A 13,031-nucleotide genomic window follows, 5' to 3' on the forward strand; every position below is an offset into this window, starting at 1 on the left:
GCCAAAAGCTGGTTATTATTATATTTTGTCAGCTCGGCGACCGACGCCAGTCGTAAACAGCAAAACACGCTGAAAAGTTCATTAATCAAGTTGGGGCATGAAAACATGTTTTTTCTTAAGTTTATTACATAATTCAGGGAGCTGTACCTGTTTTGAGTTGGTTTGCGCGACTTTAAAAGTAATTTCTCGATTATATATTTACATAGAGTGTAAAAATGGCTCGAAGGTAAATAAAGCTCAATGGTATTAGATGAAAAAGGTTTTTCATTAGGAATTATAAAATTTGAAATTGATGAAATGGCAACATCGTGTATTATTTTTGACATTTCTTATGTCATTTGTTTTTAGTAGGTTTATTTGTCATTTAATCATGAAAAGATACACGCTTCGTCGTATTCTAGACAAATTTGAATGTAAATTTTCTTCACACTCTACAAAAGTACCAGTACTTACTATCACTTTCAAATATGTCTACTATGTGAGTCGATTAACCTAATAATGTCCTCCATGACTTCCTAAATTTCTGTCAATATTCACAAATGAGCACTTATTTTGATAATATTATTTTAACAATTTCGAAACGTTGTTGAAGCGTGTAGGTATCTTTCCATGACCAAATGGCATAACCTACTAAGCACATATAACATAATAAATGTCAAAATCTAATACACAGTGTTGCCATAACCATTTTAAATTGAATCATTATTATTGGAAAACCCTGTATATTCAAATTATTAAAAGATAGAGGTTGAATTCATTACTGTTAAAATTATTTTGGTTCTTTCTTAACTTTCGATATAAAAGAAAATCGAGAAATGCTCTTGGCATCAGGAGCTTTTGAGCGCTCGTTACTTCATACACCCATTGCGCCCTTGGTGACCACATAAAGATGAGATCTGTTTTATTCTTATTTGGCACGATTATTCAAGTCATAAAAAGTAAAAATATTGGGATTTTTTTCTATATGGGTCTACTGATACTATCTATATGAAATTTTCTATTGAAACTGTTATTATACATCTTTGCGGAATATTTTAATTTTATTTTTTTATGATTCTGACCAAGTGTTGGACACGAACCCTTTTAATAAACTTGAAATTGTTATTTTATATATTAGGTGTACAACTTTGCTTCCGCCGATTTTGCAATAGATGGCTGTAGCTGTAAGTGGTAGTCGAAATAAATAGACCTTAGATGTCATACAATAAGCTTAGGTATTTTTAAACATAACGCCATCGAAATATTAGTCGATTTGTGTTTGCATCATAAAGATATTCTCGATTAAACATCAAGCTTACGAGTCAAATTCTCGTAATTTGCGGGACTTTGTAATTTTCTGCTTCAATATGAAGGAATTTGCGGCTGTGACTCATCGAATGCTCTCAAATACCTATGGTGAGGCCGCTATTAGTGAAAGAACGTGCCCAGAGTGGTTTCAACACTTCAAGAACGGTGATTTTGACGTCGAAGGCCAGCATAGCAGTTGAAGAGAGAAGGTTTTCAAAGATCGAATGCTCTCGAATAACTATGGCGTGACCGCTATCAGTGAAAGAAGGTGTCGAGAATGGTTTCAACGCTTCAAGAACGGTGATTTTGACGTGGAAGAGTCAAAAAAAGTCTACTTGATCAAGACTCGTTGCAGAAGCAACAATAATTGGCAGGATCTTTGGGAGTGACGCAACAAGCCATTTCAAAATGCCTAAAAGTCATGGGAATAATTCAGAAACAAGGCAATTGGGTGCCGTTCGAGTTGAAGCCGAGAGATGTTGAACGGCGTTTGTTTGCTTGTGAATAGCTGTTTGCAAGGGAAAGACGGAATGGATTTCTGTATCGCCTTGTGACGGAAGACGAAAAATAGGTTCATTGCAATAATCCCAGTCGCAGAAAATCATGGGGATATGCTGGTCATGCTTCCACGTCGACGGCCAAACGGTACCAAGGTCATGCTCAGTATTTCGTGGGAGCAGCTCGGCGTAGTGTATTATGAATTGTTAAAACCGACTGAAACAATTATGATTGTTATCGAACGGAATTAATGTGTTTAAGCCGAGCATTGAAAGACAAACGACCGTAATAAAACGAGAGACATGATAAAGTGATTTTACAGCATATAATGCTCGACCCTATGTTGCGAAAGTGGTCAAGACATACTTGGAAATGTTGAAATGGGAACCCCACCCGCTGTATCTCCAGACGTTGCTTCTTCGGACTATCACTTGTTTCGATCAATGAATGGCACACGGCCTGGCTGACCAGCACTTCCGGTCTTATGAAGAAGTAAAAAATTGGATCAATTCGTTGATCGCTTCAAAAGATGACCGGTTTTTTCAACGGGGGAAAGATGGGAAAAAGTAGTGGCCAGGGATGGACAATACTTTGGTTCATAAATGTATAACCAGTTTTTTACAATAAAACCTCGAATTCTGAAAAAAACTAGGAAGCAAAGATGTACGCCTATGGAGGTACACGTAAAATCTCAACTGAGTACCTTGGATTTGTTGCCACCGAAATATTGAGTATTTTTTCCAATAACCTTCTCGTTTTTACTTCTCGTGAAAAATTTAATTTCCATTAAATTTTAATAGTTTTTGAGAACGTAGATCAGAAAACACTAGATCCGAATTTCCCTGACAATTTCAAGTTTCTAAATTTTTTATTTTTATTATTATCGTGTTTATTACGATTGGACATACGGACAGAATTTTAACTGAATTGAACCTTATCGTTTGAGACCATTCCGTACTCAAAATTAAAAAACTGCAGACATCGTGATGAAATGTTACCAATAGCGCTTTGTTTGGGACGAGCGCTCAAAAATGCTTATTGTATTCGAGGATAATTCCCAAACTCTAAAATTTTCATTCAAATTTTCATAATTTTTCGAGGTCATCGACATTAATGCCCAAGAAAAATATTACTTATAGCGAGATTTCAAGTGTTTGACTACCTAAAATTTTCAGATCATGTAAATCGGACATAGTACTCAATATCGAAAATAACCAGCATGCAGATTCGTTTTGTAATCAGTTTGCTTTTTTTGTTACAATCGGACAATTCGTTGGTTTGATGCCACTGAAAAAAATCAAGAAAAATGGAAAATATGATTTTTATTTCCAATGGTTCTCGCCAAGAATCATTTACTATTTTGTAAATGTCGTGAGCAGCTTTAGTATTGGCATTTTCTGCATTATTGAGTTTTCCGTATATGGATTTCAATTGGATAAAGCAGGTAATTTCTTTTTCACACTAGTCGAATTTCTGAAGAAAAAACCGAATATGATTTTCCTTTTTTTCTCAGGAACATTGATGTTTTATGTCTTGAATTTTTTCGGTGCTATGGTATTTTTAAATATTTCACGTTATTGGAGTCATATCATGGACGAATGGACACATACAGAAATAGCTCTGAAATCCTTCAGAGAAGTTAAACATTTCAAGAGAAGACTCATATTAACGACAGTTGTAGCAACTATTTTAGCCACTGGTAAGAAGAAATTTTGTGGTGATAAAGTTATGGTAAAACATGTTTTAGTAATGTCAACGGTGAGAAAATATTTTTTTATTGTATATCTTTAGAAACCACCCAGTTTACAGGGTTTTTTCGGTGGGGAAATGCGTCCAAAAAATAAAACTAAAATAACCAAATTTTTACAGAAATATAATAACGAATATATTCTTCATTGTCACTAACCCATTCGATTCGATATATGTAGTTTATTTTGTCATACAATAAGCTTAGCTATTCGTAAATATAACGCCATCGAAATATCAGTCGATTTGTGTCTGCATCATGAAGTTATTCTCGATTAAAGATGTCAGATTACGAGCCAAACTCTCGTCAGTTGCGGTAGGTTTTAATTTTCTGATCAGTATGAAAAAATCTGCGACTGGAGCTCATCGAATGCTCTCGAATAACTATGGCGTGACCGCTATCAGTGAAAGAAGGTGTCGAGAATGGTTTCAACGCTTCAAGAACGGTGATTTTGACGTGGAAGAGTCAAAAAAAGTCTACTTGATCAAGACTCGTGGCAAACGCAACAAGAATTGGCAGGATCATTGGAAGTGACGCCACAAGCCATTTCAAAACGCCTGAAAGTCATGGGAATGATTCAGAAACAAGGAAATTGGGTGCAGTACGAGTTGAAGTCGAGAAATGTTGAACGGCGTTTGTTTGCTAGTGAACAGCTGCTTGCAAGGCAAATACGGAAGAGGTCTGCATTGCATTGTAACTGGAGACAAAATATGGGTTCATTACGATAATCCCTAGTTCAGAAAATCATGGGGATATCCCGTTCATACTTCCAGTATTTGGCGGGACCAGCTCAGTGTGGTGTATTATGAGTTGTTAAAACCGACTGAAACAATCACAGGCGATCGTTATCGAACACAATTAATGCATTTGAGGCGAATGTTGAAAGAAAAATGGCCGGTATACAACGAGAGCCATGATAAAGTGATTTTACAGCATGACAATGCTCGACCCCATGTTGCGAAAGTAATCAAGACATATATACAGTGGACTCTCGATAAGTCGAACTCCCAGGGACCACATAAAACTGTTCGACTTATCTATAGTTCGGCTCACCAAACGTTCGAGTTATTGAGGTGGGAGTTCGCCTCATTGAGGGAAAAACTCGAGGTAATACATATTGATCATCGTTAGTCAATGAGAAGCAAGCGTTTATGTATTTTACATTTAATGAAAAATATGTATACATACATTGTACATATTCTAATCACATATCTTTAAAATTCATACGGGTTTAAAAAATCGTTAATTTTCATTTGCTTTAAACGTTTTTTTTCCAATTTGGAAACGACCGAAGATATTTCATTTAGTTTCCTGAAAATGTCGTATTCGATATCTTCAGAACTTTCCAGAAAACATCTGATCGTATCGATAGCTTGTCTAGCTTCTTGAACAGTTGGTGGTGTAGGTGGCTCAATTTCAGGGTCCTCCAAATTGTCCAAACCTGCATCGTCTTCTTCTTCCCTTCCTAACACTTCACGTACGATGCTTTCATCTGTAGGTGGAAAGCATACCGGTAGATCACAATCCACCTCCACAAATTCGTTAAAGTTTGCATCCACATCAAATACAGATGAAAGGATTCCCCATCCATCAATTTCCACTTCTTCTGGATTTTCCAGCGCTGTGTCTGATTCATCGGTGGTAATCACGTCGAATCCACATGCAGAAAAACAATTCTGAATTGTTCGAGGGCTCACTTCATCCCATGCCTTCTTGATGAAATGTAGAGCTTCTAATACATTTATTGGGACTACAGCACGATTTTCCTGTATTTGTCGAAGCACATGGTTTACTACTTCAGTACGGTATTTAACCTTAAAATTTTTAATGATTCCCAAATCCAAGGGCTGTAGTTTCGATGTCGTGTTCGGTGGTAGAAACTCTACTTTTAACGATATAAGAACAGGCAAGGGATTATGAGCTGGACAATTGTCTATGAAGAGAAGAGCCCTCTTCTTTTTTTTTGTCAACTCGTTATCCCACTTTTGCAACCATTCTCTAAAAATAATTCCAGTCATCCATGCTCTAGAATTCGCAGTATACTCTGTAGGAAAGGTTTTAACATTTTTGAAACAACGGGGCTTCAGCGATTTGCCTATAACGCATGGTACATGTTTCACTGAACCGCTCATATTAACAGCAAGCAAAACAGTTAAACGTTCTTTACTTTCCTTACCACCATGACAATCTGTGTTTTTGAAATCTAATGTTTTGTTGGGTAAACATCTGTAAAACAGCCCGGTTTCGTCTGCGTTGTAGATCTCATCGGATGTGTACGTTTCCAATAAATCCGATAGATGAGCTAGCCATTCAGCACAAGTGTCTTCATTAACGCTAGCACTTTCGGCTGACAAGGTTCTTCCAGCAATTCCGTACCTTTTTTTAAAATTGGATAGCCAACCACTACTCGCTGCAAATTCGTGGCCTAGGGAAGATGCGAATTCCTTCGCTTTCTGTTGAAGAAGTGGTCCATTTACTGGAATATTGTTTTTGCGCGTTTCCTGGAACCACTTTATCAAACATTTTTCAACATCTGAGTGCTGAGGCAATTTTTGACGGTACCGGTGTACTGATTTTCCTTCTGCAGTGGAAGCGATGATTTTCATTTTGTTTTTGATGATGGTTGACAGGGTAGATTTAGGAATTCCGAACTGGATAGCGATGAGGCTTTTACTTTTTTCGCCTTTCTCTACTTCCCGAATGAGTTCCAGTTTATCTGCTACTGATAAAATTTTGAGTTTTCGCGGAGCCATGACTTATAACGCTCTTGGCACACGATGGCTTCATAAACAAATAAGGAATGAATTGAACTAATGTCCCTCGACTCCTGAGCGGTTGAAGAACACATTATGATGGCTGCCACTTGTGGTGATTGGTTTGCGTAACGAATCCTTTTCGCTTTCATTCGTGAGATCAAAAAGTTCGACTCATTGAGGCGATGGTGGTCAGGAGTACGACTCATAGAGGTGGAGATTTCCGCGGAGCCCTTCCAGCAGTTCGACTCATCTATTAGTCTCTTTAGTCCCAAGAACACTGTTCGACTCATTGAGGTGAAATTACATAGGGTAAGATACGCAGGAATCGGGACTGGAGAAACAGTTCGACTTATCAAAGAGTTCGACTTACCGATGTTCGACTTATCGAGAGTCCACTGTACTTGGAAACGTTGAAATGGGAAGTCCTACCCCACCCGCCGTATTCTCCTGACGTTGCCTCCTTGGACTATCACTTGTTTCGATCAATGGCATACGGCCTGGCTGACCAGCACTTTCGGTCTTTTTGGAGAAGTAAAATATTGGATCGATTCGTGGCTCGCTTCAAAAGATGACCAGTTTTTCAACGCGAGATTCGTACGCTGCCCGAAAGATGGTAGAAAGTAGTGGCCAGCGATGGACAATACTTTGAATCATAAATGTATTACCAGTTTTTACAATAAAGCATCGAATTTCGGAAAAAACGATAGAGGCAACGGTGTACGCCTATGTAGGAAGTGATAATTAGTATATTTTTTCATTTAGTTTAGTACAATTATCAATTATTTGCTAATACAGGGTCTTTATAAATTATCATAACTTAGTAGCGATCTTTCAAATGTTCTTTACCACTTTTCACTGATACAGGCAACTATTCTATATGACAAAATCCCGAAATTGGCAATCATGACTTCTTTATCAAGAATTCTTATTACATTTTGTGAATTCTCTATTTCCAGAGCCGCGATAAGTAAATTAAAAATTCTTCAAAGATCTTTACGATGTTGAAATCATTTATAAATACCATGTATAACTAATTATTGAATTATTTTACAGTAGAACATCTTCTGTTTATTTTGAACGATATATCGAAGACTTCAGTTTGCAAAGGCGAAGAAACCAACAAAATAGAAGAATATTTTAATATTGCACATCCTCAAGTTTTTAGATTAGTAGCATTTTCCTACTGGGCTGCCGTCTTGGTTAAGGTAGATTAGAAGATGCAATATGTAGCTTCTCAGTTATAGACACCTCATTTTCAGTTGGCTAACATTATTTCAACTTTTACATGGAATTATACAGATTCTTTCATAATACTGATCAGTAGTGGCTTGGCAGTTAGATTTAAGCAAATCGCTGAGACAATCCAGAATAAGGTAAATCTTATCTTATTCATATACAGGGTATTCTCTTATTGGAGGTACAAAAAAATGAGATTCCTTGCGATCATTTTAAGAAAGAAGTCTTATAAACAACGTTTTGTTTTCGAGATAAAGGGTGTTGAAGGTTGGCTTTTTTCAAGTTTTTTCACATAGCATCTCCTCTTTACAAGATATTCAACTTAAAGTTTGCATAAATAGTTAAATTTGAAGTTTTCATTATGTGTTACGCTATTTTTGAATTTAAATCTACAGGGGATAGGTACTTTTTCTGGACCAGTGGCCATTTCTTTTCTACATTACTTTTTTTGATGGTTTAGAAAAATTAAAAAAAACTTCCAGAACTACTTTTTTTAGTTTGTTATAATTTCCTATTTATCCCCAGAAAAATCCAAATTTTTTCAAATATCCAGTTCTCAAGTTGTGATAAATAAATTAATTATAAGTTACTCATTTACCCAATCTAAAGGAAAGATTAATGAAAATTCGATAAACTGGTATAATCATCACAAAAAAGTAGGACTACAAGAAACCCCGGAATTTCGAAAACAAAGCGTTGTTACAGGACATTTTCATAGACTTATCCAAGGAAACCATCATTTTCATTTGTCTCTCTAATTCAGGAACATACTGTAAATACTTATGTGAAATTTTTTTTCTTTTTAAGAATCTTCAAGAATCTGACGATAAATATTGGAGAGAAACTAGAGAAGACTTCAATAAATTGTATCAATTATGCACAGTTGTGGATAAGCATATATCACTTCTTGTTACCGTTTCCTTCGCCAACAATATTTTTTTTATTTGTATTCAGCTATATAACAGTTTAAAGTGAGTGTTAAAATTTTATATGCATTTGATGTTCAGTTATATTTGAGTAATATTTGGTGAAATCATTCTGGAAATGTTCAACTTTTGATTATTATAAGAAATCTCATTGCAGATGATGAAAAGGTTCTCTCAGATGCTTCTCCTTATGACTTTTGATCTGTTTCAGGTATCGTGAAGGCTTCATAGAAAAAGCCTACTATTTTTATTCTTTTGCTTTTCTTCTATTACGGACAGCTTCAATAACTTTATATGGTGCTTGGGTGAATGACGAGAGTAGAAAACCACTACAACGACTCCATTCTGTTCCTCCTAAGCAGTATAATATCGAAGTAAGAAAACAAATGGCTGAACAGAACGAAAGTTCTTTCCGAAAGACTCATCATAGTAATAACTTAATATAAAATATTTCCTACCCTTTCACATAATATTTCAACTCTTATGAAAAAGCTTAAAAAGCATCAATAACAATATCACAAAAAAAGTATTTATGAAAAGCATGAAAAATATAATTAGTATGAAACATAATACCACATTTTATAAAAAAATTAGGAACTAATTGGAATTACAAACATGTTTGGCATTTAACAGTAGCTAGTATCGAATGCAAAATCGTTGGAATTTTCCATATGTTGAAAGTGTAAACATCGGCTTTCAAATAATTCTAAAGCGAATGTGTTGTTTTTTGTCTTTGTGGCATACCTAATGATTTAATCTCTCTTTCAGTGAGGATAATAAGGAATTCTGTTCATATTTGTTGGGATGCCATGGGTTATTTATTATACAGCCGGCTTAGTAAAGGTGGTTTTGTGATTTTTATTGCAGGAAATGTTAAGAATCAAGGATGAAATATGAAAAGGCGGATAGCAAACTGGGCCGAATTGCCGCCCCTCAAATAGAGGCGCGTGAAACGGACACTTCACTCTTTCAGCTCTAACGCCGGCTCTACACGAGCTTGGGAGATTGATGCAATATAGCAACTAATTTTTTAATGTATTTTAACAAAAAACATTTATAGTCCCAAAGAACAACTTCTGATGGTGTATGGCGAACAAGCTATAGAAATTCAGAAATTGCTGAAAATTTGTAATGTATTTTCTGTGGAATACTCATTAAAATTTATCGTTTTTTTTTAGGTCACTAGATTAATTGAACAGATGAGTTCAACTCCAATTGGAATCACTGGATCACAACTTTTTATTGTTACTAGAGGATTCCTTTTGAAAGTGAGTATCCTGTTTATACTCTGAATTTTTAAACTATTTCTTACTCTAGAATTTGGTAGAAATAGAAATGGTTTTATCTAAATTTTGAAATTACGAAAAAGTCCTTGTAGTCAGAATTAAACAGAAGATTGTCACTCATTTGAAAAACATAAAGCAATTAAACTAAATACATTTCATTGAAACGATGAAACGCTATGTTTAATTAATTCATCGAATGTCATAGAATATCTCAACTTGTGTAAAAAAATTATACCCCAAAACGGGGTTTGAATTCGTTTTGAAATTTGAAAAGAAATTTTATATTCCATTCGAGAAATCTGCATAACTATACTGGAACATAAATTACAAAAATTACAGGAAATTATTTCCTGAAATAGTTCTAAAGGCTTATTATTACAAATAATAAAAAGAAATTGACAGCTTCTGGCTCCATATGAACCAAAAATTGAAATTTTCTCTCATATCACCATCAGATATGAATTTGGACTTATTCGTCTACCACATATGCATGGCCTTATTTGAAAACTTAGAAGGTAGATACCTATTTCCGTTTTTTTTTAATATCCCCTTAGATATGTAGTTGGAACTCAAGCACTGTTTTTAATATACGCTGTGACATGAAAAATTCAACACCAAGAAGGCTTTGAAGTTTTTCGACTTGGCAGAAAGGTTCAACTTGTCTAATTTGTTCAAAATTTCAAAAAAAATTAAACAAAAGATGAAAGGAATTTTATCAATAAATGTGTTACAGCACCCCTCTATAAGTTTGACACAACCACATCCTTCATGGAATTGATTTCACCAGGTGATCGATTTTCTTTTGAGGAATCTGTATTTAATTCCGGAGAACATTTCTTGTTTGTCTAGGATTGGTTGATTAGTCTTCCCAGTCATGTTCGATATGCGATAGGTCAGGTGATCTGGGTGGTCACCGCAAGATATTGATGTGAGCCTCTTCTGAACGCTTCAATTGCTATGCAAATGTGGGGAAGGGCACTCTAATGTTGGGTCTTCCAGCTCCTAAAGGAATATAACGATATGGGGTTCTACCACTTCATTAATATATCAGTGAGCATTAATATTGCATTGAATGAACACTAATACTGAAAAATTACAGGGGAATCAATTTACTAAACTTGACACGCAAGGTGACAACTAAAATAATGACCAATTAGACAAACTGGCAGATCTTGCACAGATGCAGACTTTGATATAAGGCAAATAGTCAAAAAATAGAGTACAATAGGCCTGCTTATATGTGTATCATAGATCTACAAAAAGCATTCTGATATATCAATTTGGTGCAAACTTGTTGTCGATAATCAGATAATACAACAGGAGATGTTTAAATACCTGGGGATAAAGCTCTCTGCATATGGTGTTGTTGAGTCGGAAGTAAGACAACAAACAAACAGAACCCTGAGGGTGGATGGTTGCTCGAATGACGCAATATGAAAAAATAAATATCTACATATTGAGACTAAGGCATGAATTTATAAAACTGTCGTAAGACATACACAGCAGAAATCCGGACATATACAGCAATAACCAGAAGGGTCTTGAAGGTTGGAAAAATGAAGATCTTACAAAAAACTTTACTGGACAGAGAACGAAGTGACAACATAAGACAAATATGAGTTGATGATTGGATGCTAGGTAGAAAGAAGGTGTGGAATGAGCATATAAAATCGAATGGACCAACAAAGAATGGTCTCGTTTCTTTTTAATATCATAATGAAACAGCTTATTGGAAAATCCTTAAGTTAAATATTTCTGCCAAGTTTGGTGGAAAAATTCCAACGCCTCCATTGAGTTGCATCTTTTATGTCACAGGGTATAATAGTTCAACATCAAGTACTTATCACTTGTTCATATGAAAATCTATTGAAAACAATAATTCTGCAATAATTGATGAATTTGCTGGTTTCAATCTATTAGTTGCAGATAGTCGGTACCATTATAACAATGGAGTTGATGTTACTACAGTTTGGTCCTCTTATCAAAGACGATAAGCCTAAGAGCTTCAGCATATCCAGACAATGCAATTTCACTGATACCGAATAATACCATGCATATATTTTGTCGAAATATAACAGGGTTAATGAAGTAATAATGGTCACATAACCTATCACGAAATATTCAATTATATGTGTTTTAGTGATGATTTACCAGGCGCGGATCCAGGCCCCACTTTTGGGGGGGGGGGGGGAAACTTTTAGATACTCAAAATACTGAAAATGTGGACCCCAGACATTTCCGCCATTTTGGGACGTCATTTTTTGCCGTTCATTAATATGGGTTCTCACAAAATGTATTGAAGGTGAAATTTTTGCTGATCTTGTAAATATTTGAGCCTTAGTATGTCAAATTCTAGGAGGGCCTGCAAAATTTGAGGTACCTGGGCCATTTGAGGGGGAACGTTCCCCCAGTTCCCCTCCCTGGATCCGCGCCTGTGATTTACTCAGTGGCAAGAAAACTGGCCACTAAAATCCGGCATCAATTCCAAAGTTGGCTTCATTTGATTTTGATTTTTTTTTAATTGTAGATTGATTGGTCAGTTTTGATGATATGTCAGAAATTTAGTTAAAGTTACATTTCGATGTTTTTTTGGTATTTACTTTTAAGTATTCACTTTAAAAAAATGTATCTCCATTAAAAACATATATAATGTCGTGATAAAAAAAAAACAAAATGGTAAAAAAGATCAGGGTCCTATGTGATTGCAGTTGACAAAAGCTGTAGCTTTGGCACTCCACAGGGTGTTCCAAATTTCGGGAAATAAACTTCGCTGGATTTTTGTGACTTTGAAGTTGGGGTCAGTTTTCAGTGGCCGTTTTTTTGCCGGTGAGTGCATTGAATTATAATGCTAGATTTGGTATATCGGATTTGATTCATACCTATCGTTCTAGTAGAAAATGTTTTCGTTTAAACCTGAAAATTTACATGGGACGTTGAAATTCCAACTTTTCCGTGGACCATTTCGAGGATTTGTCATTGGAAATGATAAATCACCGTGACCTGAATTACTCCATTATCCATTATAATTTTTCGATTGAATACTGTATTTTCTGCATTTTGATTTTGGGTGGAGCAAAAATTTCAATAATTATACGTAATTACAGATAGTGGCAACTATATTAACATTCGAGCTTATGCTTTTGGAGTTTAGTGCTCTGGTAAAACAAGAAGAATGTCTGAATTCACTAACAAAATGCCACTGATACTTAATAAGTACCTACCTATATTTACTTATCTATAAAGTGTATTGTTAGTAATACACCTAAGTATTTTTGTGAATAAATTATTTAAAGTA

General features: G+C 35.3%; 1 protein-coding gene across 2 annotated transcripts; it reads left to right on the plus strand.

The window, feature by feature from the left end:
- The first annotated feature begins 40 nt into the window (after positions 1–40).
- Positions 41–13,031, plus strand: LOC123678559 (gustatory receptor for sugar taste 64e-like). 2 transcript variants are annotated; one of them, XM_045615651.1, is made up of 9 exons: positions 41–226; positions 2,961–3,229; positions 3,299–3,484; positions 7,342–7,493; positions 7,548–7,661; positions 8,332–8,495; positions 8,662–8,824; positions 9,629–9,718; positions 12,841–13,031. In XM_045615651.1, the coding sequence occupies exons 1-9, from the start codon at positions 216–218 to the stop codon at positions 12,937–12,939; spliced, it is 1,248 nt and encodes a 415-aa protein (XP_045471607.1). In that variant the 5' UTR covers positions 41–215; the 3' UTR covers positions 12,940–13,031. The 2 variants fall into 2 exon arrangements, with proteins under 2 accessions (XP_045471607.1, XP_045471606.1); XM_045615650.1 differs by lacking the exon at positions 12,841–13,031 and adding an exon at positions 11,663–11,881.

The sequence above is a fragment of the Harmonia axyridis genome, chromosome 4 (genome assembly GCF_914767665.1).
Source record: "Harmonia axyridis chromosome 4, icHarAxyr1.1, whole genome shotgun sequence".
Lineage (NCBI taxonomy): Eukaryota > Metazoa > Arthropoda > Insecta > Coleoptera > Coccinellidae > Harmonia > Harmonia axyridis.